Here is a 23248-nt window from a genome sequence, read left to right as displayed (position 1 = left end):
ATGCCCTGGGCTTCTCTAGCAGTGCGGGTCCTGGGCCCCTGAAGGCTTACTCAATCCGGACCACATCCACCAGTCGCAGGAGTGCCCGCAACTGAGCTGCCTCCCACCACTCCATTCCTCCAGCTACCGCCCACAGTCACAAGAAGATTCCCGTCCCTGCCTCCCATGCCCCGTCCCAAGACCATGAGACAGTCTGGAAAGTGATGTCAGAATAGCTTCCAATAAAGCACCCTCATTCTGAGGCCTGAGTGATCCAAAAAAAAAAAAAAAAGAAACTGACTGAAAACCACACGACTACATGGAAGTTAAACAACCTGCTCCTGAATGACTGCTGGGTAAATAATGAAATTAAGGCAGAAATTAAGAAATTCTTTGAAACCAATGAGAACAAAGAGACAACATGCCAGAATCTCTGGGACACAGCTAAACCAGTGTTAAGAGGGAAATTTGTAACGCTAAATACTCACATCAAAAAGCTAGAAAGGTCTCAAATCAACACCCTAACATCACAACGAAAAGAACTAGAGAACCAAGAGCAAACAAACCCCAAAGCTAGGAGAAGAAAAGAAATAACTAAGCTCAGAGCAGAACTGAAGGAGACAGAGATGCAAAAAATCCTTCAAAAAAATCAGTGAATCCAGGAGCTGTTTTTTTGGAAAAACCAATGAATTAGATAGATAGATAGCTAGATTAATAGAGAAGAATCAAATAGACACAATAAAAAATGATAAATGGGATATCACCAATGACCCCACAGAAATAGAGAATACTGTGTTTCCACGGTACTATATACTGTATAGACCCCACCATCAGAGAATACTATAAATACCTCTATGTAGATAAGCTAGAAAATCTAGAAGTAATGGATAAATTCCTGGACACAAACGCCCTCTGAAGACTGAACCAGGAAGAAGTTGAGTCTCTGAATAGACCAATAACAAGTTCTGAAATTGAGGCAGGTGATAAATAGCCTGCCAACCAAACAAAAAAAAAAGCCCAAGACCAGATGGATTTATAGCTGAATTCTACTAGAAGTACAAAGAAGAACTGGTACTATTCCTATTGAAACTATTCCAAAAAATTGAAAGGGAGGGACTCCTCCCTAACTCATTCTATGAGGCCAGCACCATCCTTATACCAAAACCTGGCACAGATACAACAAAAAAAGAAAACTTCAGCCAATATCGCTGATGAACACCAATGCAATGATTATTCTCAATAAATACTGGCAAACTGAATACAGCAGCACATGAAAAAGCTTATCCACCACGATCAAGTTGACTTCATCCCTGGGATGCAAGACTGCTTCAACGTATGCAAATCAATAAACATAATTCATCACATAAAGAGATCTAAAGACAAAAACCACATGATTATCTCAATAGATGCAGAAAAGGCCTTTGATAAAATTCAACATTCCTTCATGTCAAAAACTCTCAATAAACTAAGTATTGAAGGAACATACTTCATAATAATAAGAACCATTTATGACATACCCACAGCCGATATCATACTGAATGGGCAGAAGCTGGAAGCATTCCACTTGAAAACTGGCCCAAGACAAGGATGCCTTCTCTCACCACTCCTATTCCACATAGTTTTAGAAGTTCCGGCCAGAGCCATCAGGCAAGAGAAAGAAATAAAGTCTATTCAAATAGGAAGAGAGGAAGTCAGAGTGTCTTAGTTTGCAGATGACATGATCCTATATCTAGAAAACCCCATTGTCTCAGCCCAAAAGCTTCTTAAGCTGATAAGCAATGTCAGCAAAGTCTCAGGATACAAAATCAATATGCAAAAGTCACAAGCATTCCTATACACCAACATTAGGCAAGCAGAGAGCCAAATCATGGATGAACTGCAGGTCTCAATTTCTCCAAAGAGAATAAAATATGTAGGAATACAGCTAGCAAGGGAAGTGAAGGACCTCTTCAAGGATAACTACAGACCACTGCTCAAGGAAATCAGAGCGGACACAAACAAATGGAAAAACATTCAATGCTCACAAATAGGAAGAATCAGTATTGTTCAAACGGCCATAGTACTCAAAGTAATTTGTAATTTCAAAGCTATTCCCATTCAACTATCATTGACATTCATCACAGAATTAGAATAAACTATTTTAAAATTCATATGGATCCAAAAAGCTTGTATAGCCAAGACAATCATAAGCTAAAAGAACAAAGCTGGAGACGTCACACTACCGAACTTCAAACTATATTACAGGGCTACAGTAACGAAAACAGTGTGGTACTGGTACGTAAACAGACACCTCGACCAATGGAACAGAATAGAGAGCCCAGAAATAAGGCCACACACCTACAACTATCTGATCTTTGACAAACATGACAAAGGCAATGGGAAAAGGATTCCCTATTCAATGAATAGTGATGGAATAATTGGCTAGCCATATGCAGAAGATTGAAACTGGACCTTTTCCTTATACCATATACAAAAATTAACTCAAGATGGATTAAAGACTTAAATGTAAAACCCAAAACTGTAAAAACTCTGGAAGACAACCAGGGTGGTACCATTCGGGACATAGGCATGGGCAAAACATGACGAAATTGGAAAAAGCAAGTGCAACAGAAGAAAAAATTGACAAATGAGATCTAATTCAACTCAAGAGCCTCTGCACAGCAAAATAAACTATCAGAGCAAAGAGGCAACCTACAGAGTAGGAGAACATTTTTGCAATCTATGCATCTGATTAAGGCCTAATATCCAGAATCTACAAGAAATAAAAACAACCCCATTAAAAAGCGGGCCAAGGACATAAGCAGACACTTCTCAAAAGAAGACATTCATGCAGCCAACAAACCTATGAAGAAAAGCTCAACATCATTGATCATTAGAGAAATGCAAATCAAAACCACAATGAGATTCATGTCAGAATGGCAATTATTAAAAAGTCAAGAAGCAACAGAGGCTAGTGAGGTTGTAGGGAAATAGGAACGCTTTTACATTGTTGGTGGAAATGCAAATTAGTTCAACCATTGTGGAAGACTGTGGTGATTTCTTAAAGATCTAGCACCAGAAATACCATTTTACCCAGCAATCTCATTACTGGGTATATACCCAAAGGAATAAAAATCATTCTGTTACAAAGGTACATGCATGCGTATGTTCATTACAGCACTATTCACAATAAAAAAGACATGGAATCAAACCAAATACCCATCAGTGATAAACTGGATAAAGAAAATGTGGGACATATACACCATGGAATGAATACTATGCAGCCATAAAAAGGAATGAGATCATGTTCTTTCCTGGGACATGAATGGACCTGGAAGCCATTATCCTCAGCAAACTAATACAGGAACGGAAAACCAAATACCACATGCTCTCAGTTATAAGTGAGAGCTGAACAATGAGAACACATGGACACAGGGAGGGGAACAACACACATTGGGGCCTGTCAGAGAGTGTGGTTTGGGATGGGAGAGCATTAGGAAAAATAGCTAATGCATGCTGGGTTTAATACCTAGGTGATGGATTGATAGGTGCATCAAACCACCATGGCACACATTTACCTCTATAACAAACTTGCACATCCTGCACATTTACCCCAGAGCTTAAAATTAAAAAAAAAATTACATAGAATTATAAGAGACCTCCTAGTAGCCAAAACAATCTTGAAAAAGAAGAACAAAGAGGACTGAACTACTCAATTTCAAAACTTATTACAAACCTATAGTAATTAACTGTTACCTTAAGATAAGGATAGACATATAAATTATTAGGCTATATTCTATTATATTCTAGTCCATTAGAATTGAGAGTCCAGAAATATGTCCAGGTGTTTATTGCCAAGCTTTGATGTCTGCCAGTAGACCATACATATTTTAAAAAACACATTTCCATGGAACATTTATAAAACATGAACAAACAACAAAACACAAAAGACCAAGAATTCTAATTCCTCTAATTCTGAAATGGAAATTATATATTCATTGTGCATCAGTCAATACAACTAGAAATGTATTACAAAAGATCAGTCAAAGCCCCACCTCACCACCACCTCTGAAAATAAACAATGATTTTAACACAGCAAAAAATTGGAATACACTTAGCTAGAGAAGATGTACGAACAGCAAATACCCACATAGTAGGTTGTTTAAATCATTATTAGGAAATTACAAATTAAACCACAGTGAGATACCACTATACACCCACAGGAATTTCTAAGATTGGCCAAACCAAGTATTGGCCAGGACTAAAGCAACTGTAACTTTCATACTTTACTGTTAGAAATGCAAATTGGAATGATTACTTCAGAAAATACTTCGCTCATTTAAAGTTCAGAAAATACTTTGGTCATTTAAAGTTAAGTACATGCTTATTACATGACCCACTCCTAGGTAATTTATCTGTGACAAATGAAAACATTTTTCACCCAAGGACTTGTCTGCAAATTTTCATAGTAGCTTTATTCATAGTAACCCTAATCTGGAAAAAAGTGAGATGTCTAACTTGTGAGTGGATAAACAAATTTTCAGGTGTCTGAACAGTGGAACATTATTTTTTGTGTGCTATATTGTCTCTAAACAAATTTTCAGGTGTCTGAACAGTGGAACATTATTTTTTGTGTGCTATATTGTCTCTTTGTTTACTTGTTTCACTGGATAAATAGGGAAATTATAATTTTTTTTATTATACTTTAAGTTCTAGGGTACGTGTGCATAATGTGCAGGTTTGTTACATATGTATACATGTGCCATGTTGGTGTGCTGCATCCATTAACTCGTCATTTACATTAGGTATATCTCCTAATGCTAACCCTCTCCCCTCCCCCGACCCCACGACAGGCCCTGGTGTGTGATGTTCCCCTTCCTGTGTCCAAGTAGTCTCATTGTTCAATTCCCATCTATGAGTGAGAACATGCAGTGTTTGGTTTTTTTGTCCTTGCAATAGTTTACTGAGAATGATGGTTTCCAGCTGAATCCATGTCCTTACAAAGGACGTGAACTCATCTTTTTTTATGGCTGCATAGTATTCCATGGTGTATATGTGCCACATTTTCTTAATCCAGTCTGTCATTGATGGACATTTGGGTTGGTTCCAAGTCTTTGCTATTGTGAATAGTGTTGCAGTAAACATATGTGTGCATGTGTCTTTATAGCAGCATGATTTACAATCCTTTGGGTATATACCCAGTAATGGGATGGCTGGGTCAAATGGTATTTCTAGTTCTAGATTTTTGAGGAATCGCCACACTGTCTTCCACGGTGGTTGAACTAGTTTACAGTCCCACCAACAGTGTAAAAGTGTTCCTATTTCTCCGCATCCTCTCCAGCACCTGTTGTTTCCTGACATTTTAATGATCGCCATTCTAACTGGTGTGAGATGGTATCTCACTGTGGTTTTGATTTGCATTTCTCTGATGGCCAGTGATGATGAGCATGTTTTCATGGGTCTGTTGGCTGCATAAATGTCTTCTTTTGAGAAGTATCTGTTCATATCCTTTGCCCACTTTTTGATGGAGTTGTTTTTTTTTCCTGTAAATTTATCTGAGTTCTTTGTAGATTCTGGATATTAGCCCTTTGTCAGATGAGTAGATTGCAAAAATTTTCTCCCATTCTGTATGTTGCCTGTTCGAACAGTGGAATGTTATTAAGCAATTAAAAGAAATGAACTAGTGATACATTCAACAGTTTAAATGAATGGCAAGAGCTTTATGCTAAATGAATTAATTTAGAGACAATATGGTGTATGGTTGTGGTAAGTGTATATTCTAGAAAGCCTTACTGGTAGAAAACAGATGGCTGATTTCTAGGAGCAAGAGGTAGGGGAAGAAATTGACTAGAAAGAGACAAAAGAGAACTTTGTGGTGTAGTGGAAATCTTTCATATCATGATTGTGATTTTGGTTATACTGGGGTACATAATAGTGAAAACTCATTGAATTATACACAAATTAAAAAATTTTTATTGTATGGAAATCATATCTCCATGAAACTGACCAAATTTTTTTCAAATCATAGAATAAAACATTTTTCTGGAAGCAAGGGTGACAAAAAGAAAACATTTTCAATATGAATTGTTAGGAGTAAATCAAAGTGAAAACTATAGATTATTTGAAATTTATGACAGTATGAAACTTACAGGATGTTACCAAAGCTTTGCTCAGAAGGAAATTTTTGCTTTAAATGATTTTGTTATCAGTTGATGTAGAAATGATGTAAATGACTCAAGGAGCTAGAATGATATTGTTACCACCCCCATGGAAAACAAGATAGATGGATTTACTTAGTTTTATTTAACAAATACACATGTGACACTTACAATATACTATTTTTTATAAAGATAAAAAAATAGAGATGTAATTTCTTAAGAAGATTTGTAAAATAGCCTGCAAAAAAGCTAATAAAAAATAAAATGGAGCATACATATATCCCACATTATGACTGAGAGGGAGTATAATCAAGATGATATTGAGATTAGTAATGAGGAAATGCAGTGTACAACACTACACCAATAAAATTTTAAATCTTACCAAAGTAGACAATCATCTAAAAAACAAATCATCAGATTGTAATTGTGGCAGTATATCTGAAAGGATTCTTTCAACCTTATCTCTTGCTATTCTCACATTTTAATCTTTTGCTCTGACCAAATGGGTCTCCACAATGTTCTTTTTTTTTTTTTTTTTTTTGAGACGGAGTCTTGCTCTGCTGCCCAGGCTGGAGTACAGTGGCCGGATCTCAGCTCACTGCAAGCTCCGCCTCCCGGGTTCACGCCATTCTCCTGCCTCAGCCTCCCAAGTAGCTGGGACTACAGGCACCCGCCACCTCGCCAGGCGCCCGCCACCTCGCCCGGCTAGTTTTTTTTTTTTGTATTTTTTAGTAGAGATGGGGTTTCACCGGGTTAGCCAGGATGGTCTCGATCTCCTGACCTCGTGATCCGCCCATCTCGGCCTCCCAAAGTCCTGGGATTACAGGCTTGAGCCACCGTGCCCGGCCCACAATGTTCTAAGCATAACTTGTATTTTTCCTTGTGTTCAGCATTGTTTACTCAATTTTCTCTGGTAGTAATGCCATTTCCTTTGTATTCAGAGACCCTCTGACTTTCAAGAGAGTACACATTCCATTTCCTTCAGGAAACTTAGCTGGAAATGAACATATCACATTACTTACCTGTCATTACTCTACCCCATGGAATTATGTTTTTGTTTGTTTGTTTGTTTGTTTTGTTTTGTTTGAGACAGAGTCTCTCTCTGTTACCCAGGCTGGAGTGCAGTGCCGTAATTCTTGGCTCATTGCAACCTCTGCCTCCCAGGTTCAAATGATTCTCATGTTTCAGCCACCTAATTAGCTGGGATTACAGGCACGCGCCACACTGCCATCTAATTTTTGTATTTTTAGTAGAGACAGGGCTTTGCCATGTTGGCCAGGCTGGTCTCGAACTCCTGACCTCAAGTGATCCAGCCGCCTCAGCCTCTCAAAGTGCTAGGATTACAGTCGTGAGCCACCGAACGTGGCTGGAATTATGTATCTTTCTATGCTGTTATGTCATCTTCTTCCTTCTGCAGACTAAGTTTCTTGAATATTCTCATTATGTATATACCTCTTTGTATCCCCCCTATACTATAGTTTATGAAGAGTCAAAACTCTGGAAATAAATATTTAATTGAATGCTAAAAGTGAATCAAATAGGAGGTGCTTCCAGATGGTTGACTAGAGGCATCTAGTATGTGCCTCCTCCACAACAAAGAACCAATATAGTGAGTAGATAATCACACTTTGAACAGATCATCCGAGAATACTGGTATTCAACCGCGAAGTGACAGGAGACACCTAAAGCAAGCTTGTGCAATGCACATCCTGCAGGCCGCATGTGGCCCAGGATGGCTTTGAGTGTGGCCAAACACAAATTCTCAAACTTTCTTAAAGCATTATGAGATTTTTTTTGTGATTTTTTTTTTTTTTTAAAGCTCATCAACTATCGTTACTGTCAGTGTATTCTATGTGTGGCCCAAGGCAGTTCTTCTTCCACTGTGGCCAGGGAAGCCAAAAGATTGGACACCTCTGACCTAAAGCAAGATAGGAGAGGAAAGTGAGGTAGCCTGTTCTTCTGGGATCAGCTGGGAGCCTGGAGAGGCTCCCCAGTATGGGGAAAGGAAGTGTGTGATCCCCAACAGTCTATATTCCCACCATGGACTCCTGCGTCCAGCCATGGGAAAGCCCCTGCAACTAACATAAGAACCTACTTGGAGACCACATAAAGGTATTGTTCCAGAGAGGGAGTCCATGCTTGGGCCTCACATACCCCTGAGTCCTGAGCAGCTACAGAAAGGTGCCACCACCACAGTCTGGCTCCTACCAGAGCTACATTCTGCCCAGGGATCCAACAGCTTCTGCATTTCCATAACTCAAACCCCACTGACATTCCCCACCCCCTGCCAGCACCACAGTTGGCCTCTGCCTCCAGGGATGAAGTAAGAGCCATTGGCAAAGACCCTACTGCCCCTAGCGGTGAGGCCGCTGTAACATCTTCGTACGTCCAAGAATGAACTTCCCTGCCAACAGCAGCCACTGCTGTGGGCCGCTGAACCTGGGGCCAAAGCACAAGCAATGTGCATGCTTCCCAGATGCCTGCATATGGGTGCTGCTACTGAGAGCAACCTCACTCTCCCTAGTTGTGAGGCTGCAGTGCAGCCACTGCCATGCTCACCCAAGCATTCTGCGTTAGGCCTGAGTATTACCCCATGCCAGCCTACCAAAGCTAGCACCTACACATACCGCCAGAGTCCCTGACAACAGATCCACCCAGCTCATCTCTACACCCCCAGTAGCCAAGCATGTTGCTCAGAGGCCTGGGTACTGCCCAGCCCAGTCCACCATTGTTGGTACCTGAGTATTCATTCTGGGGGATTAAGGGAAAGCCCACCCAACCTGTCATTGCAGGTGGGGATTCATCCACCTGCAAGCCTGGGGACTAGACTGCCAGCCCATGAAGGCTACCACCAAAAATGTGAGTGTGAATTACTTGGGATCCAGAGGTTATTCATGCCAGTGCTACTGCCATTGCCCATACCATGGCCCCAGAACCCACCTTCCTCACTAGCCCATTGTTGCCACCCCTGTCACCAGAGCAAGCTGCCTGGACCTGCTCATCTGGACCTGCTAACACTGGTATCAGTGTTTGTCATTGTGGAGCCTAAGAACAAGTACATTTGGCCCCCTGCTGCCACTACTGGGGCTTGAGGTGTCCCCATCCCCAGCAAAACTTCACCAGAACCTTCACTAACAACCCTACCATAAGTCACTGAGGAAATCACAGATACCACTGATGCTGTTTACAACTGAAAAACAGCGTATGTGACATATGCAACATCATAAGGTCACAAAATACTCAAATGTGCAGTGTCCCAGAAGGTGAAGAAAAAATGAAAGGTAACTTGATAGGAATAGTATTGAATCTGCAGGTTACTTTGGGCAGCCATTTTAATGATATTGATTCTTCCAATCCATGAGCCCATATGGAATGTTTTTTCATTTATATGTGTCATATATGATTTATTTCAGTAATCTTTTGTAGTCCTTCTTGTAGAGATCTTTCACTTCCTTGGTGTAAATGTATTCTTAGGTATCTTATTTTTGTGTATGTGTGGCCATTGTAAATGGGATTGTATTCTTGATTCGGCTCTCACCTTCAATGTTATTGGTGTATAGAAATGCTACTGATTTTTGTACATTGATTTTGTATCCTGAAACTTCACTGAAGTCGTCTTATCAGTTCTAGGAGCCTTTTGGCAGAGTCTTTAGAGTTTTCTAGGTATAGAATCATATTGTCAGTGAAGAGAGATAATTTAACTTATTTTCCTGTTTGAATGCCTTTTGTTTCTCTTGCTGATTACTCTGGCTAGGACTTGCAATATGTAGGAGTGGTGAGAGTGGACATCCTTGTCATGTTCCTGTTCTTCAGGGAAATGCTTCCAGCTTTTGCCCATCCACAATGGGATTAGCTATGGGGTTGCCATAGATGACTTTTATTATTTTGAGGTATGTTCCTTCAATTCTTAGTCTGTTGAGGGTTTTTTTTTTTTTTAATCATGAAGGGATGCTGGATTTTATTGAAAGCTGCTTCTGCATCTATTGAGATGATCATATGGTCTTTGTTTATCAATATCATTTTTTACAAAATTATGAAAAGCTATTCTAAAATGCATATGGAGCCATAAAAGAGCCTGAAAAGCCAAAGCAATCCTAAGCAAAAAGAGCAAAACAGGAGGCATTACATTACCCAATTTCAAACTATACTATAAGTCTACAGTAACCAAAACAGCACATGGTACTGGTACAAAACCAGACACTTAAGACCAGTGGAACAGAATAGAGAACCCAGAAATAATGCAGCACATCTATAGCCATCTGATCTTTGATAAAGGTGACAAAAATAAGCAATGAAGAAAGGACTCCCTATTAATAAATGGTGCTGAAATAACTGGCTAGCCATATGCAGAATAAATAAATTAGACCCCTACATTTCATCATATACAAAAATTAACTCAAGATGAATGAAAGATTTAAAGGTAAGACCTCTAAACTATGAAATTCCTAGAGGAAAGCCTAGGGAATACCATTCTGGACAGTGGCCTTGGCAATGAATTTATGACTAAGTCCTCAAAAGCAATTACATGGTGGCTCAAGCCTGTAATCCCAGCACTTTGGGAGGCCGAGACGGGCGGATCACGAGGTCAGCAGATCGAGACCATCCTGGCTAACACGGTGAAACCCCGTCTCTACTAAAAAAAAAATACAAAAAACTAGCCGGGCAAGGTGGCGTGCGCCTGTAGTCCCAGCCACTCCGGAGGCTGAGGCAGGAGAACCGGGAGGCGGAGCTTGCAGTGAGCTGAGATCCGGCCACTGCACTCCAACCTGGGCGACAGAGCAAGACTCCGTCTCAAAAAAAAAAAAAGCAATTACAATAAACACAAAAACTGACAAGCGAGACCTAATTAAAGAGCTTCTGCACAGCAAAAGAAACTGTCAACAGAGTGAACAGATAACCTACAGAATGGGAGAAAATATTTCAGAAACTGTGCATCCAAAGGTTTAATATCCAGAATCTATAAGGAACTTAGACAATTGAATAAGCAAAAAACAAAGCCATTGAAAGGTGGGCAAAGGACATAAACAGACACTTCTCAAAAGAAGACATACAGTCAACCAAGAGACATACAAAAATGCTCACAGGGTGAGATGCCACACTCTTAAACAACTGGATGTCATATGAACTCATTATTATTCATTCCTGTAAGGAGGGCACCTTGCTATTCATGAGAGATCCACCCTTGTGATCCAGCCACCTTTCAATGGACCCCACCTCTAACATTGGGAATCACATTTCTACATGAGATGTGCAGGGGACAAATATCTAAATCGTATCATAGGGATAATACCATATTGAATTTTTAGATACTTGTGATACTATTGAATGTACAACAGTCAGTACAATGCTTGGAACATACTCCACCACGCATAATTGTTACTTTTCCCACCTGTCAGATGAGATCACAATTACTTGCAGCTATCAAGTAGTTATTTCTTCATTTTGACATGCAAAATGTTTATATTTGTAAAAATCTTTATATTTATAAAAATCATAATATTTAGGCTGATGGCAATGAGCATACTTTAGTTGAAAAAATATGTAATTTCATATTTTATTCCAATTTAGATATTTCTTTATTCCAAAGAATCACCTGTCTAGTTTGCTTTTTTCCTCATTAAGGCTATTGTAATTTGCATCGTTCTCACTTTTTTTAGGTAGGAGTATTTTTTTTTCACCTGTCATTACTCTCTAGATTGTTTTACGTTGTGGGCAATTTTTTCATAGATCACTGGATGAATTCTTTGACAACAGGATCCTTTGGATGAGCAGTTAACATTTAAATTGACAGTTTCCTCTTTTTTTTCTCCAAAAAGAGAAGTATACAAATTAAGTCAACATTAATGAATTGCTATAGTGAAAACTGTCTTAGATCAGTGACCAGCTTGATGACTGTCACCTACCAGTTTAGGCAAGCTGGAGCCTAGTTAGAAAGGGGCAGAGAAGTATCTCAAATTTTTCTGAACCTTTGGTATTTAGTCAGTATAAAAAACAAAAACAAAACAAATCTTTGAGAGTCTGGTCAAGTTATTTCCACTGCCTTTTTAGTTATTTCTAAAATTAAATGACTGTTTTTTGTATTATTCTTTACCTGTATTTATCTTTTCATTGTATAACTCTTGAGGTACATAGGTAGTCAGCCACTTCAGTCACCAAATTTAATAGGCTGAGTGTTAAATTTAATAGGGGAAAAATACAGCCAACATTTTGCTTTATTATAAAAATCAGCAGTGAAATAACTGTGTTAAAACCTTTTTTCTCTTCAGGGCTAAGGAATATGAAAGTTTAATGGAAACCAAAAATTCTGGATCTGATTCACCTTATAAAGCAAAGTGAGTATTCCACATTTTAGTTCTCCTTTTCTTCAGTCTATGCCTGTAACAAAAGTGTATCTCAACCATCATGTTATGTCTGTAATTAGGTTCTTTGTTTCTGATTTCTAGAACAACATTGTGTTAACACAGTAGTATCCAACTAGAGGAGAGTTTGCTGAGGATATTTGGCCGCGCCTGGGCACAGTTCTTGTGAGCACAACTTGAGGCTGCTAGCATCATGTGGGTGGAGGCCAAGGATTCTGCTATATATTATTCAATGTATAAGACAACCCTCACAGAGAGAACAGTGACTTTTTCACTGTGAAAAGTAGCAGTAAAAGAGTCATCTATGCAAAATTAATGCAGGAACAGAAAACCAAACACTGTAGTCACACTTATAAGGGGGAGTTGAACAAGGAGAACACATAAACAGAGGGAGGGGAACAACACATGTTGGGACCTGTCGAGGGGGGATGAGAGGAATGTTAATAGTGCCAAGGTTGAGAATCCCTGTTCTGACAGATCAGGTTCTGGCAAAGCAAGGCTGTGCTGGTGCTTGCTCTGAGGAGATCTCTTTAGGGATTGTTCCGCAGGCCAGTCTGTAAAGAGAATTAGCGTTCTCTAATGCCAATTCTCACGAGATTTTAGATGAGAATTTAGACTTCACCATTGAGGTGTAAATGTAATTAAACAATAGCTAGGTAAACAAAGGCATCATCATTTTGCTTCTCTTAAAAATACTGTCAGTAGAGCTGCAGTAAGAAAAGTACTCACAAACACTATTGAAGGAAGTGCAGACTAGTATGGTCTTGTTGAAAAGCGGTGTGCATTAGCAGTTTAGGAAGTTTTATTCAGATCTAAGACTGCTCAGTGAAATAGTGCAAAATGTGCTCAGATATTTATATACATACATGACTCTTTTAAAAAAATATTTATTTTAAGTTCTGCAGTACATGTGCAGGATGTGCAGGTTTGTTTCATAGGTAAACATGTGTCATGGTGGTTTGCTGCACCTATCAACCCATCACCTATGTATTAAGCCCAGCATGCATTAGCTTTTTGTCTTGATGCTCTCCCTCCTCTCATCACCCCTCGACAGGCCCCAGCATGTGTTGTTCCCCTCCCTCTGTTTATGTGTTCTCCTTGTTCAACTCCCCTTTATAAGCGAGAACATGTGGTGGTTGGTTTTCTGTTACTGCATTAATTTTGCATAGATGACTCTTTTACTGGTACCTTTAACAGTGAAAAAGTCAAGAAACAATTTAATTTAAGTGCCCCAAGTTGAGGAATATCCATAACCACTTGTTGGTGTACATATGCTATAGAATGTTAATGTAGCCATTATTTGCATTTACAGTACAAATAGTCTTGCCTGTCAAAAGATACCCATCAGCTTACTGCTTTTATTTATTATTGTTCTGAAAGTATTAGGCATTGCAATAAAAAGATAAATACGTATAAAACATTAAAGAAGTAAGAAAATTATCAAGATTATGAAGATACTGTATATCACAAAGTCCAGGAGAATGGAGTGAAAAACTAGTAGGAGCAACAAGAGAAATCAATTCAGTAGCATGGTGGACTACCAAATTAATATAATAACAGTAATAGGTAACATTTACTGAGCCATTACCTTATGCTAGACTCTATGTGTGCTACCTCATTCCTGACAATAATTCTATGAGGTTAATTAGGGAAACTAAGCTCTAGAGAGGGTAACTGGCCTGAAGCTACACAACAGCATATCTAGCATACAAAAATTAATAGCTTTCTTTACAATAACCACTTAGAAAATATAAATATATTTACAGTAGCAATAAAAAGAAGTAAAATATTTAAGAGAAAACAACATTTTTTTTTTGAAGACAGAGTCTCGCTCTGTCACCCAGTCTGAAGGGAAGTGGCGTGATCTAGGCTCACTGCAACCTACACCTCCCAGGTTCAGGCAATTCTTGTGCCTCAGCCTCCCACGTAGCTGGGACTACAGATTTGTGCCACCATGCCCAGCTAATTTTTTGTATTTTAGTAGAGACAGGGTTTCACCTTGTTGCCCAGCTTGGTCTCGAACTCTTGCGCTCAGGCAGTCTGCTCACCTCAGCCTCCCAAAGTGCTGGGATTATAGGCATGAGCCACCATGCCCAACCTTTAAGAGTAAACTTAAGAGGAAATGTGAAGGATCTATTAAAAGAAAATCTTAAAAAGCTAAGAAGAGATATAAAAGACTTTTGTAAATGGAAAGACAAATCATATTCTTAGATAAAAGACACAGGACAGTAAGTTTACTCTAAATATTCCTACAAATGTAATGTAATTCCTATAAAATAGCAACCTTTTTTTCATAGATCTAAAATCATTCTAAAGAGAATATAGAAACATCTGAGAATTTCTAAGAAAAATTTTTGAAAGAAGGAATATGAGTTAGGACTCAGCTAATGGATATTTAATAAAATTTTAAAGCTGCACTCACACATGAATAAAAATACAAGTTGTTGGAAGAGTGTTCTTTTGTTTTTGTTTTGTTTTGTTTTTTTGGTTTTTGTTGTTGTTTAAGACAGAGTCTCACTCTATCGCCCAGGCTGGAATGTAGTGGCGAGATCTCGGCTCACTGCAACCTCTTCCTCCCGGGTTCAAGTGATTCTCGTGCCTCAGCCTCCCTAGTAGCTGGGATCACAGGCGCCTGCCACCACACCCAGCTAATTTTTGTATTTTTAGTAGAGACGGGGTTTCACCAGTGTTGACCAGACTGGTCTTGATCTCCTGACCTCAAGTGATCCGCCTGCCTTGGCCTCCCGAAGTTCTGGGATTATAGGCGTGAGCCGTCACGCCCAGCTGGGAGAGATTTTTAAAACAGTCTAGAAATACATCTAAATACTTGAGGAAATTTAGTATATATGACTGTGGTATATAGTATTTGCAAAAGATGGCCAGAAGAAGTTGAGCCCTTTCTGAATACATGCCCCTTTGCAGTATAACTTTGCTGTTTCTCCTATCAAGAAGTGGACTCTGTTTCCCTTCCTCTTGAACTTCTGGACCTGTGACTTGTTTTAGCCCATTGAAAGCTGTAGAAGTGATATGTGACTTTCAAGCCTTAGCCTCATGGGTCTATGGTTTCTATTCTCACCTGCACTTTCTTATTCTTCGGTAACTGCCATGTAAGGAAGCCTGGGTCAGCCTCCTTGTGAGTGAGAAATCCCATGAAGGAACAGGCTCAGTTGTCCCAGCTGTCCCTTCTGAAAACCCTAGACAAGGGATCAAGGCCATCCAGGATCAGTTAGCACCTAGCCGGTTACGTTAGGTGAGACCAGAAGAATTACCTAGCTGAGCCCAGATCAAACTGCCCAGAGCAAATAGTTGTTTGAAGACACTGAGTTTTGAGGCAGTTTGTTTCACAGCAAGTAATAACTGATACAATGATAAAGGTGGAATTCCAAGTCATTAGGGAAATTATAAGATTAGCCAGTAAATGTTGTTGAATACTCTTTTCACTCCTTATTCTAGCAGTTAAATTGCTGATTAATCAAAGATGTAATTGTAAAAACATGAAACTGTAAAAGCACTAGAAGAAAACAGAGGAAATGTCAAAGTCCCTTCTAAATAAACTTCTAGACACAGGAGTCAGAGAAGAAAAGACTGATGAATTTGACTCTATCAAAGTGAAAACTTTATGCTTGGTTAAATACCATAAAGAAAAAAGAGGGGTAGAAATATTTACAACAAAAATGATACAGAGCTCATGTTATATATAAATACCTTGTATAAATTAATATGAGCAAGATCATTCATCGGTAGGAAAAAATATTGGATATGATCAGGTAATACAAGGAAAAGGAAGTTAAAAGTGCCCAATTTGTTTTACTTTTGAAATTCCAAACTACTTAATTGGATTTTTAAAAATTATATTTATAGACATTTTAATGCTGTGAGGAAATGCTTATGATGATTGCAAACTTTTAATTTTGATACAGTATGAGCTTTTTCCATTAAAATGATAGAGGCCCTAAAGGATAGTAATGCTACTGAAATTCAAATTTCTGTATACATCTTCCCAAAAACTATATATATCAACAAGGAAAGCAAATTAAGTAATCAATACTTCATATCTATACTATATCTAGGAGACATAGATGGCTACCAATGTATGTTTTTTTCATTTTTTAAAATGGTGATGAAATACATATAGCAAAATTTACTATCTTACTCATTATTAATACAGTTTAGTGATATTAAGTACATTCATATTGTTGTGTAGCTATTACATCATCCATCTCCAGAACTATTTTTATCTTACAAAACTAAAACTATACCTGTTAAACAATAATCTCCCATACCTCCTGTTCCTAGCACTTGGCAACCACCATTCTACTTTCTATTATTATGATATTGACTACTCTGGGTAACTCATATAAATGTAATTATACAGTATTTGTCTTTTTGTGATAGGCTTATTTAATTTATCATGATATCCTCAAGATTTATCCATGTTGCACCAAGAATAAGAATATTCATCCTTGCTAGGGCAGAATAATACTCCACTATATGTGTTGCTTATCCATTAATCTGTCTTTAGACATTTGGATTGCTTCCGCTATTTAGCAATTATGAATAATGCTGCTGTGAACACGAGTATACAAATATCTCTTTGAGTCCCTGCTTTTCATTCTTTTCTGTATATACCCAAAAGTGGAATTGCTAGATCATATGGCAGATCTGTTTTTATATTAATATGTTGAGGAACCAGCACACTGTCTTCCACAGTAGCTATACCATTTTTTACATTCTCACCAGCTCTGCACAAGAGTAACAATATCTCCACATCCTCACCAGTACTTGTTATTTTCTGCTTTTTTTGATGGTAGCCATCCATATAGTTGAGATAGTATCTCATTTTAGTTTCGGATTGCATTTACCTAACGATTAGTGGTGTTGGACATCTTTTCATGTGCTTTTTGGACATTTGTGTATTCTTTTCTTTTTGAGACAGAGTCTTGCTCTGTCGCTCAGGCTGGAGTGCAATAGTGGGATCTCAGCTCACTGCAACCCCCAGCTCCTGGGTTCAAGCAGTTCTCCTGCCTCAGCCTCTCAAGTAGCTGGGATTACAGGTGTGTGCCACCACGCCCAGCTAATTTTTTGTATTTTTAGTAGAGATGCAGTTTCACCATGTTAGCCAGGATGGTCTCAATCTCCTGACCTTGTGATCCACCTACCTTGGTGTCCCAAAGTGCTGGGATTACAGGCGTGAGCTGCTGTGCCTGGCCTCATTTGTATGTGTGTCTATATATGTATATACACATACACACATTTTTGTTTTTGAGATAAACTCTTGCTCTGTTGCCAAACTGGAGTGCAGTGGCGTGATCTCAGCTCACTGCAACCTCTGCCTCCTGGATTCAAGGGATCCTCCCACTTCAGCCTCCCAAGTACCTTGGGACTATAGGAGTGTGCCACCAACTCGGATAATTTTTGTATTTTTTTTGTAGGGATGGGGTCTTACCATGTAGCCCAGGCTGCTTTCGAACTCCTGGGCTCAAGCAATCTGCCCCACTCAGCGTCCTGAAGTGCTATTACATCTTCTTTAAATGCTTGGTAGAATTCACTAGTGAATCCATCAAGTCCAAGGCTTTTCTTTGATGAGAGATTTTGATTACTAATTGACTTAATTATATATCTTTTAGGTCTTGTATTTCTTCATCATTAGATTTTGACATATTTTGGGTTTCTAGGAAGTGGTCTGTTTTGTGTAGGTTATCCAATTTATTGCCATACAGTTGTTAATAGTACTTTCTTTGAATCCTTCTTATGTATGTAGAATCAGTAGTAATGTGCCCACTTTCATTTCTGAATTTAGCAATTAGTATCTTTTCATAGTCAATCTAGCTAAAGGTTTGTTAGTTTGTCTTATGGAAGAGCCAGCTGTTGGTTTCATTGATTTTTCTCTATATTATAAAATTCTGTTTCATTTATCCCTGTACTAATCTTTATTATTCTTTCTGAAGGAAATAATAAATCTTTGGGTTTAGCTTTGGGTTTAGATTTTTCTTCTTTTTCTACTTTGTTAAATGTAAATGTCCCCCTTCTTTCACTGTGTCCCATACATTTTGATATGTTGTGCTTTCATTTTCATTTGTATTTTCTGATTTTTCTTTGACTACTTTTGTGATTCATTGGTTGTGTAAAAATGTGTTATTTTTCACAAATTTGTGAATTTTTCAGGTTGATTTTTTGGTTACAGATTTCTAACTTCATCCTGTTGTGGTCAGAGAATACACATCGTATGACATCTATCTTTGTGAATCTATTGAGTCTTCATTTGTTTGTTTGTTTTTGTTGTTTGTTTTTTAACTTTTAAGTTCAGGGTTACAAGTGCAGGTTTGTTACATAGGTAGTAAACTTGTGTCGTGGGGGTTTGTTGTACAGACTATTTCATCACCCAGGTATTAAGCCTAGTACTCCTTAGTTATTTCTCTTGGTCTTCTCCCTCCTCCCACTGTCCATCCTCCAACAGGCCCCAATGTATGTTGTTCCCCTCTATGTGTCTATGTGTTCTTATCATTTAGCTCCCACTTATAAATGAGAACATGGGATATTTGGTTTTCTCTTCCTGTGTTAGTTTGCTAAGGATAATGGCCTACAGCACCATCCATGTCCCTGCACAGGACATGATCTCATTCCTTTTTATGGCTGTATTATATTCCATGGTGTATACATACCACATTTTCTTTATCCAGTCTGTCATTCATGGGCATTTAAATTGATTCCATGTCTTTGTTACTGTGAATAGTGTGGTGATGAACATATGTGTGTGCATGTGTCTTTATAATAGAATGATTTATATTCCTTTGGATATACATCCAGTAACGGGATTGCTGGGTTGAATGGTATTTCTGTCTTTAGGCCCTTTGAGGAATCACCACACTGTCTTCCACAATGGCTGTACTAATTTACACTCCCAACAGTGTGTAAGCATTTCTTTTTCTCTACAACCTTGCGAGCATCTGTGATTTTTTGACTTTTAAATCATAGCCATTTTAATTGGTATGACATGGTATCTCATTATGGTTTTGATTTGCATTTCTCTAGTGATCAGTGATGTGGAGCTTTTTTTCATATGATTTTTGGCCATATGTATATCTTCTTTAGAAAAGTGTCTGTTCATGTCCTTTTCCCACTTTTTAATTGGTTTTTTTTTCTTGTAAATTTGAGTTCCCTATATATGCCAGATATTTTGTTGGATGCATAGTTTTCAAGAATTTTCTCCCATTCTGTAGTTTGTCTGTTTACCCTGTTGATAGTTTCTCTTGCTGTTCAGAAGCCCTTTAGTTTAATGAGATACCATTTGTCAATGTTTGCTTTTGTTGCAAGTGCTTTTGGTGTCTTTGTCATGAAATCTTTGCCCATGCCTGTGTCCCAAATGGTAATGTCTAGGTTGTCTTCTAGGGTTTTTATACTTTTGGGTTTTACATTTAAGTCTTTAATCCATCTTGAGTTAATTTTTGTACATGCTATAAGGAAAAGGTCCAGTTTCAATCTTCTGCATATGGCTAGCCAGTTATCCCCGCACCATTTATTGAATAGGGAATCCTTTTCCCATTGCTTGCTTTTGTCAGGTTTGTTGAAGATCAGATAGTTGTAGGTGTGTGGCCTTATTTCTGGGCTCTCTATTCTGTTCCATTGATCTGTGTGTCTGTATTATACCAGTACTATGCTGTTTTGGTTACTGTAGCCCTGTAGTATAGTTTGGAGTCAGGTGGCATGATGCCTCCAACGTTACTCTTTTTGCTTAAGATTGTCTTGGCTATTTGGGCTCTTTTTTGGTTCCATATGAATTTTCAAATAGCTTGCTTTTTTTTTTTTTAGTTCTGTGAAGAATATCAATGGTAGTTTAATGGGAATAGCTTTGAAATGAATAAATCGCTTTGAGCAGTATGGCCATTTTAATGATATTGAGTCTTCCTATCGATAGCATGGAGTGTTTTTCCATTTCTTTGTGTCATCTCTGATTTTTTTGAGCAGTGGCTTGCAGTTCTCCTTGTAAAGATATTTTACCTCTTAGTTAGCTGTATTCCTAGGTATTTTATTCTTTTTGTGGCAATATGGAATGGGAGTTAGTTCCTGATTTGACTGTCAGCTTGACTGTTGGTGTATAGGAATACCAGTGATTTTTGCACATTGAGTTTGTATCCTGAGACTTTGGTGAAGCTGTTTTTCAGCTCAAGAAACTTTTGGAGGGTTGGGCACAGTGGTTCGTGCCTGTAATCACAACACTCTGGTAGGCCACAACAGGCGGATTGCTTGAGTTCAGTTCGAGACCGTCCTGGGCAACATAGCAAAACCCTGTCTTTACTAAAAATACAAAAAAATTAGCCAGACATGGTGGCTTTCACCTGTAGTTCCAGCTACTCGGGAGGCTGAGGTGGAAGAATCACCTGAGCCTGGGAGGTTGAGGCTGCAGTGAGCTGAAATTGCACTACTGCACTCCAGCCTGGGCAACCAGAGTGAAACCCTGTCTAAAAAAAAAAAAAAAAAAAAGCAGCAGCAGCTTTTTGGGCTGAGACTGGGATTTTCTAAATATGGGATCATGTCATCTGCAAACAGGGATAGTTTGAGTTTCTCCTCTATTCCTATTTGAATACCCTTTATTTCTTTCTCTTGCCTGATTGCCCTAGCCAGAACTTCCAGTACTATGTTGAATAGGAGTGGTGAGAGAGGGCATTCTTGTCTTGTGCCGGCTTTCAAGGGATATGCTTCCAGGTTTTGCCTGTTAAGTACAATGTTGACTGTGGGTTTATTATAAATGGCTCTTATTATTTTGAGGTATATTCCTTCAATACCTAGTTTATTGAGAGTTTTTAACATGAATGGATGTTAAATTTTATCAAAAGCCATTTCTGCATCTGTTGAGATAATCATGTGGTTTTTGTCTTTAGTTCTGTTTATGTGATGAATAATGTTTATTGATTTGCTTTGTTGAACCAACTTTGCATTCTGAGGTTGAAGCCTACTTGATCATGGTGGATAAGCTTTTTGATATGCTACTGGATTCCATTTACCCAGTATTTCATTTTGGATTTTTGCATCAGTGTTCATCATGGATGTTTGCCTGAAGCTTTCTTTTTTTGTTGTATCTGCCAGGTTTTGGCATCAAGATTATGCTGGCCTTATGGGATCTGTTAAGGCAGAGTCCCTCCTCCTCAGTTTTTTGCAATAGTTTCAGTAGGAATAGTACCAGCTCTTCTTTGTACATCAGGTAGACTTCAGCTGTGAATCCTTCTAGTCCTAGGCTTTTTTTTCTGGATGGTAGGCTATTACTGTCTCAATTTCAGAACTCATTATTGGTTTGTTCACAGATTCAATTTCTTTCTTGTTCAGTCTTGAGAAGCTGTATGTGTCCAGGAATTTATCAATTTCTTTTTCGTTTTTTTCTTATGTTTTCTTCTAAGACTTTTATAGTTTCGAATCTTACATTTTTTATGTTTTGAGATTTTTGTATATTGTATGAGACTGGTGTTCAATTTCATTTTTTTGCATAAGGATACTCCGTTTTCCTAGCACCATGTTGAAGAGACTATTCTTTCTCTATTGCATGTTCTTGGTGCCCTTGTCAAAGATCAATTGACTGAATGTGTGGACTTATTTATGAATTCTCTATTCTATTCTATTGGTCTGTAGGTCTATTTTTATGCCACTATCATACTGTTTTGATTAGTTTTGTAATATAATTTCAAGTCAGAAAGTGTGATGCCTCCAGTTTTGTTCTTTTTGCTCAAGATTGATTTAGCTATTTGGGGACTATTGTTGTTCCATTTGCACTGTAGGATTGTTATTTGTATTTCTGTAGAAATGCTTTTGGAATTTTGATAGGGGTTGCACTGAATATGTAGATCACTTTGGGTATTATGGTCAATTTAACAATATTAATTCTTCCAATTCATGAACATGGGGTGTCTATCCATTTATTTATGTCTTTTTAAATTTCCCTAATCAGTGTTTTATACTTTTCAGTGTATAAGTCTTTTACCTTTTTAATTACTAATTTTTTGTTTTTCTTGTTAATGTAAATGGAATTGTTTTTCCAATTTCCCTTTTAGATAGTTTGTTGTTTATATATAGAAATCTTAGTGACTTCTGTATGTTGATTTTGTATTCTACAACTTTACTGAATTTGTTTATTAATACTATCATGATTTTTTTGTGGAAACTTTATGGTTTTCTTTGGGTGTGATTTTGTCATATCCAGTCATTTTACTTCTTTCCCAAATTGGATGCATTTTATTTATTTTTCTTGCTTAATTGCTCCAGTTAGGAGTTCCAGAACTGTGCTCAGTAGCAATGGTGTTAGTAGGCATCCTTGCCTTATTCCTAATCTTTCAGGAAAACTTTCTATTTTGCCTGAGGTCTGGGGCTGATTGTGGACTTGTGTGATAGTCATGTTGGGTTTCTTGAGGGACATGCATGGTGGTGCTGGCTGGGGTGACATTAGGGTGTAGAGGATGGTGGGTGACTCAGCTGGTGTTTGGGAAGACATAAACTGTGGGGTCAGTGATGTTGAAAGCTGGGAGTGGGCACACAGGGCAATGCTGGCACTGGTTTTCTCAGTTGCAGAGTCTCTTGGAGTCCTCTGTAGAGTAGGCCACTGAACACCACAGTGGCATCATGGGAGGGGAAAAGTAATTATTTTGAACTATGTCAGAGCATTCCGTTATTACCAAGCCCTGCCCTCAGGAAAGAAAAAACTATTTCACCAGAGTCTAACCTTCTGGGGTTTTATCATAGCCAATTCTACCTGGTAAAATGGGAAAACCCAACTCTTAAACGTTCATT

At 38.3% G+C, this 23248-nt stretch overlaps 1 protein-coding gene across 1 annotated transcript in view; it reads left to right on the top strand.

The window, feature by feature from the left end:
- Window positions 1-23248, top strand: part of SCAPER (S-phase cyclin A-associated protein in the ER) — a 565180-nt gene that overhangs the window by 263901 nt on the left and 278031 nt on the right. The window contains exon 22 of the mRNA XM_011932825.1: window positions 12383-12448. Coding sequence (XP_011788215.1) covers window positions 12383-12448 — 66 coding nt within the window. The remainder of the gene's footprint in view (window positions 1-12382; window positions 12449-23248) is intronic.

This window comes from Colobus angolensis, unplaced genomic scaffold (assembly GCF_000951035.1).
Source record: "Colobus angolensis palliatus isolate OR3802 unplaced genomic scaffold, Cang.pa_1.0 Scaffold99, whole genome shotgun sequence".
Classification (NCBI taxonomy): Eukaryota; Metazoa; Chordata; class Mammalia; order Primates; family Cercopithecidae; genus Colobus; species Colobus angolensis.
This window is presented reverse-complemented; position numbering and strand designations above follow the sequence as displayed.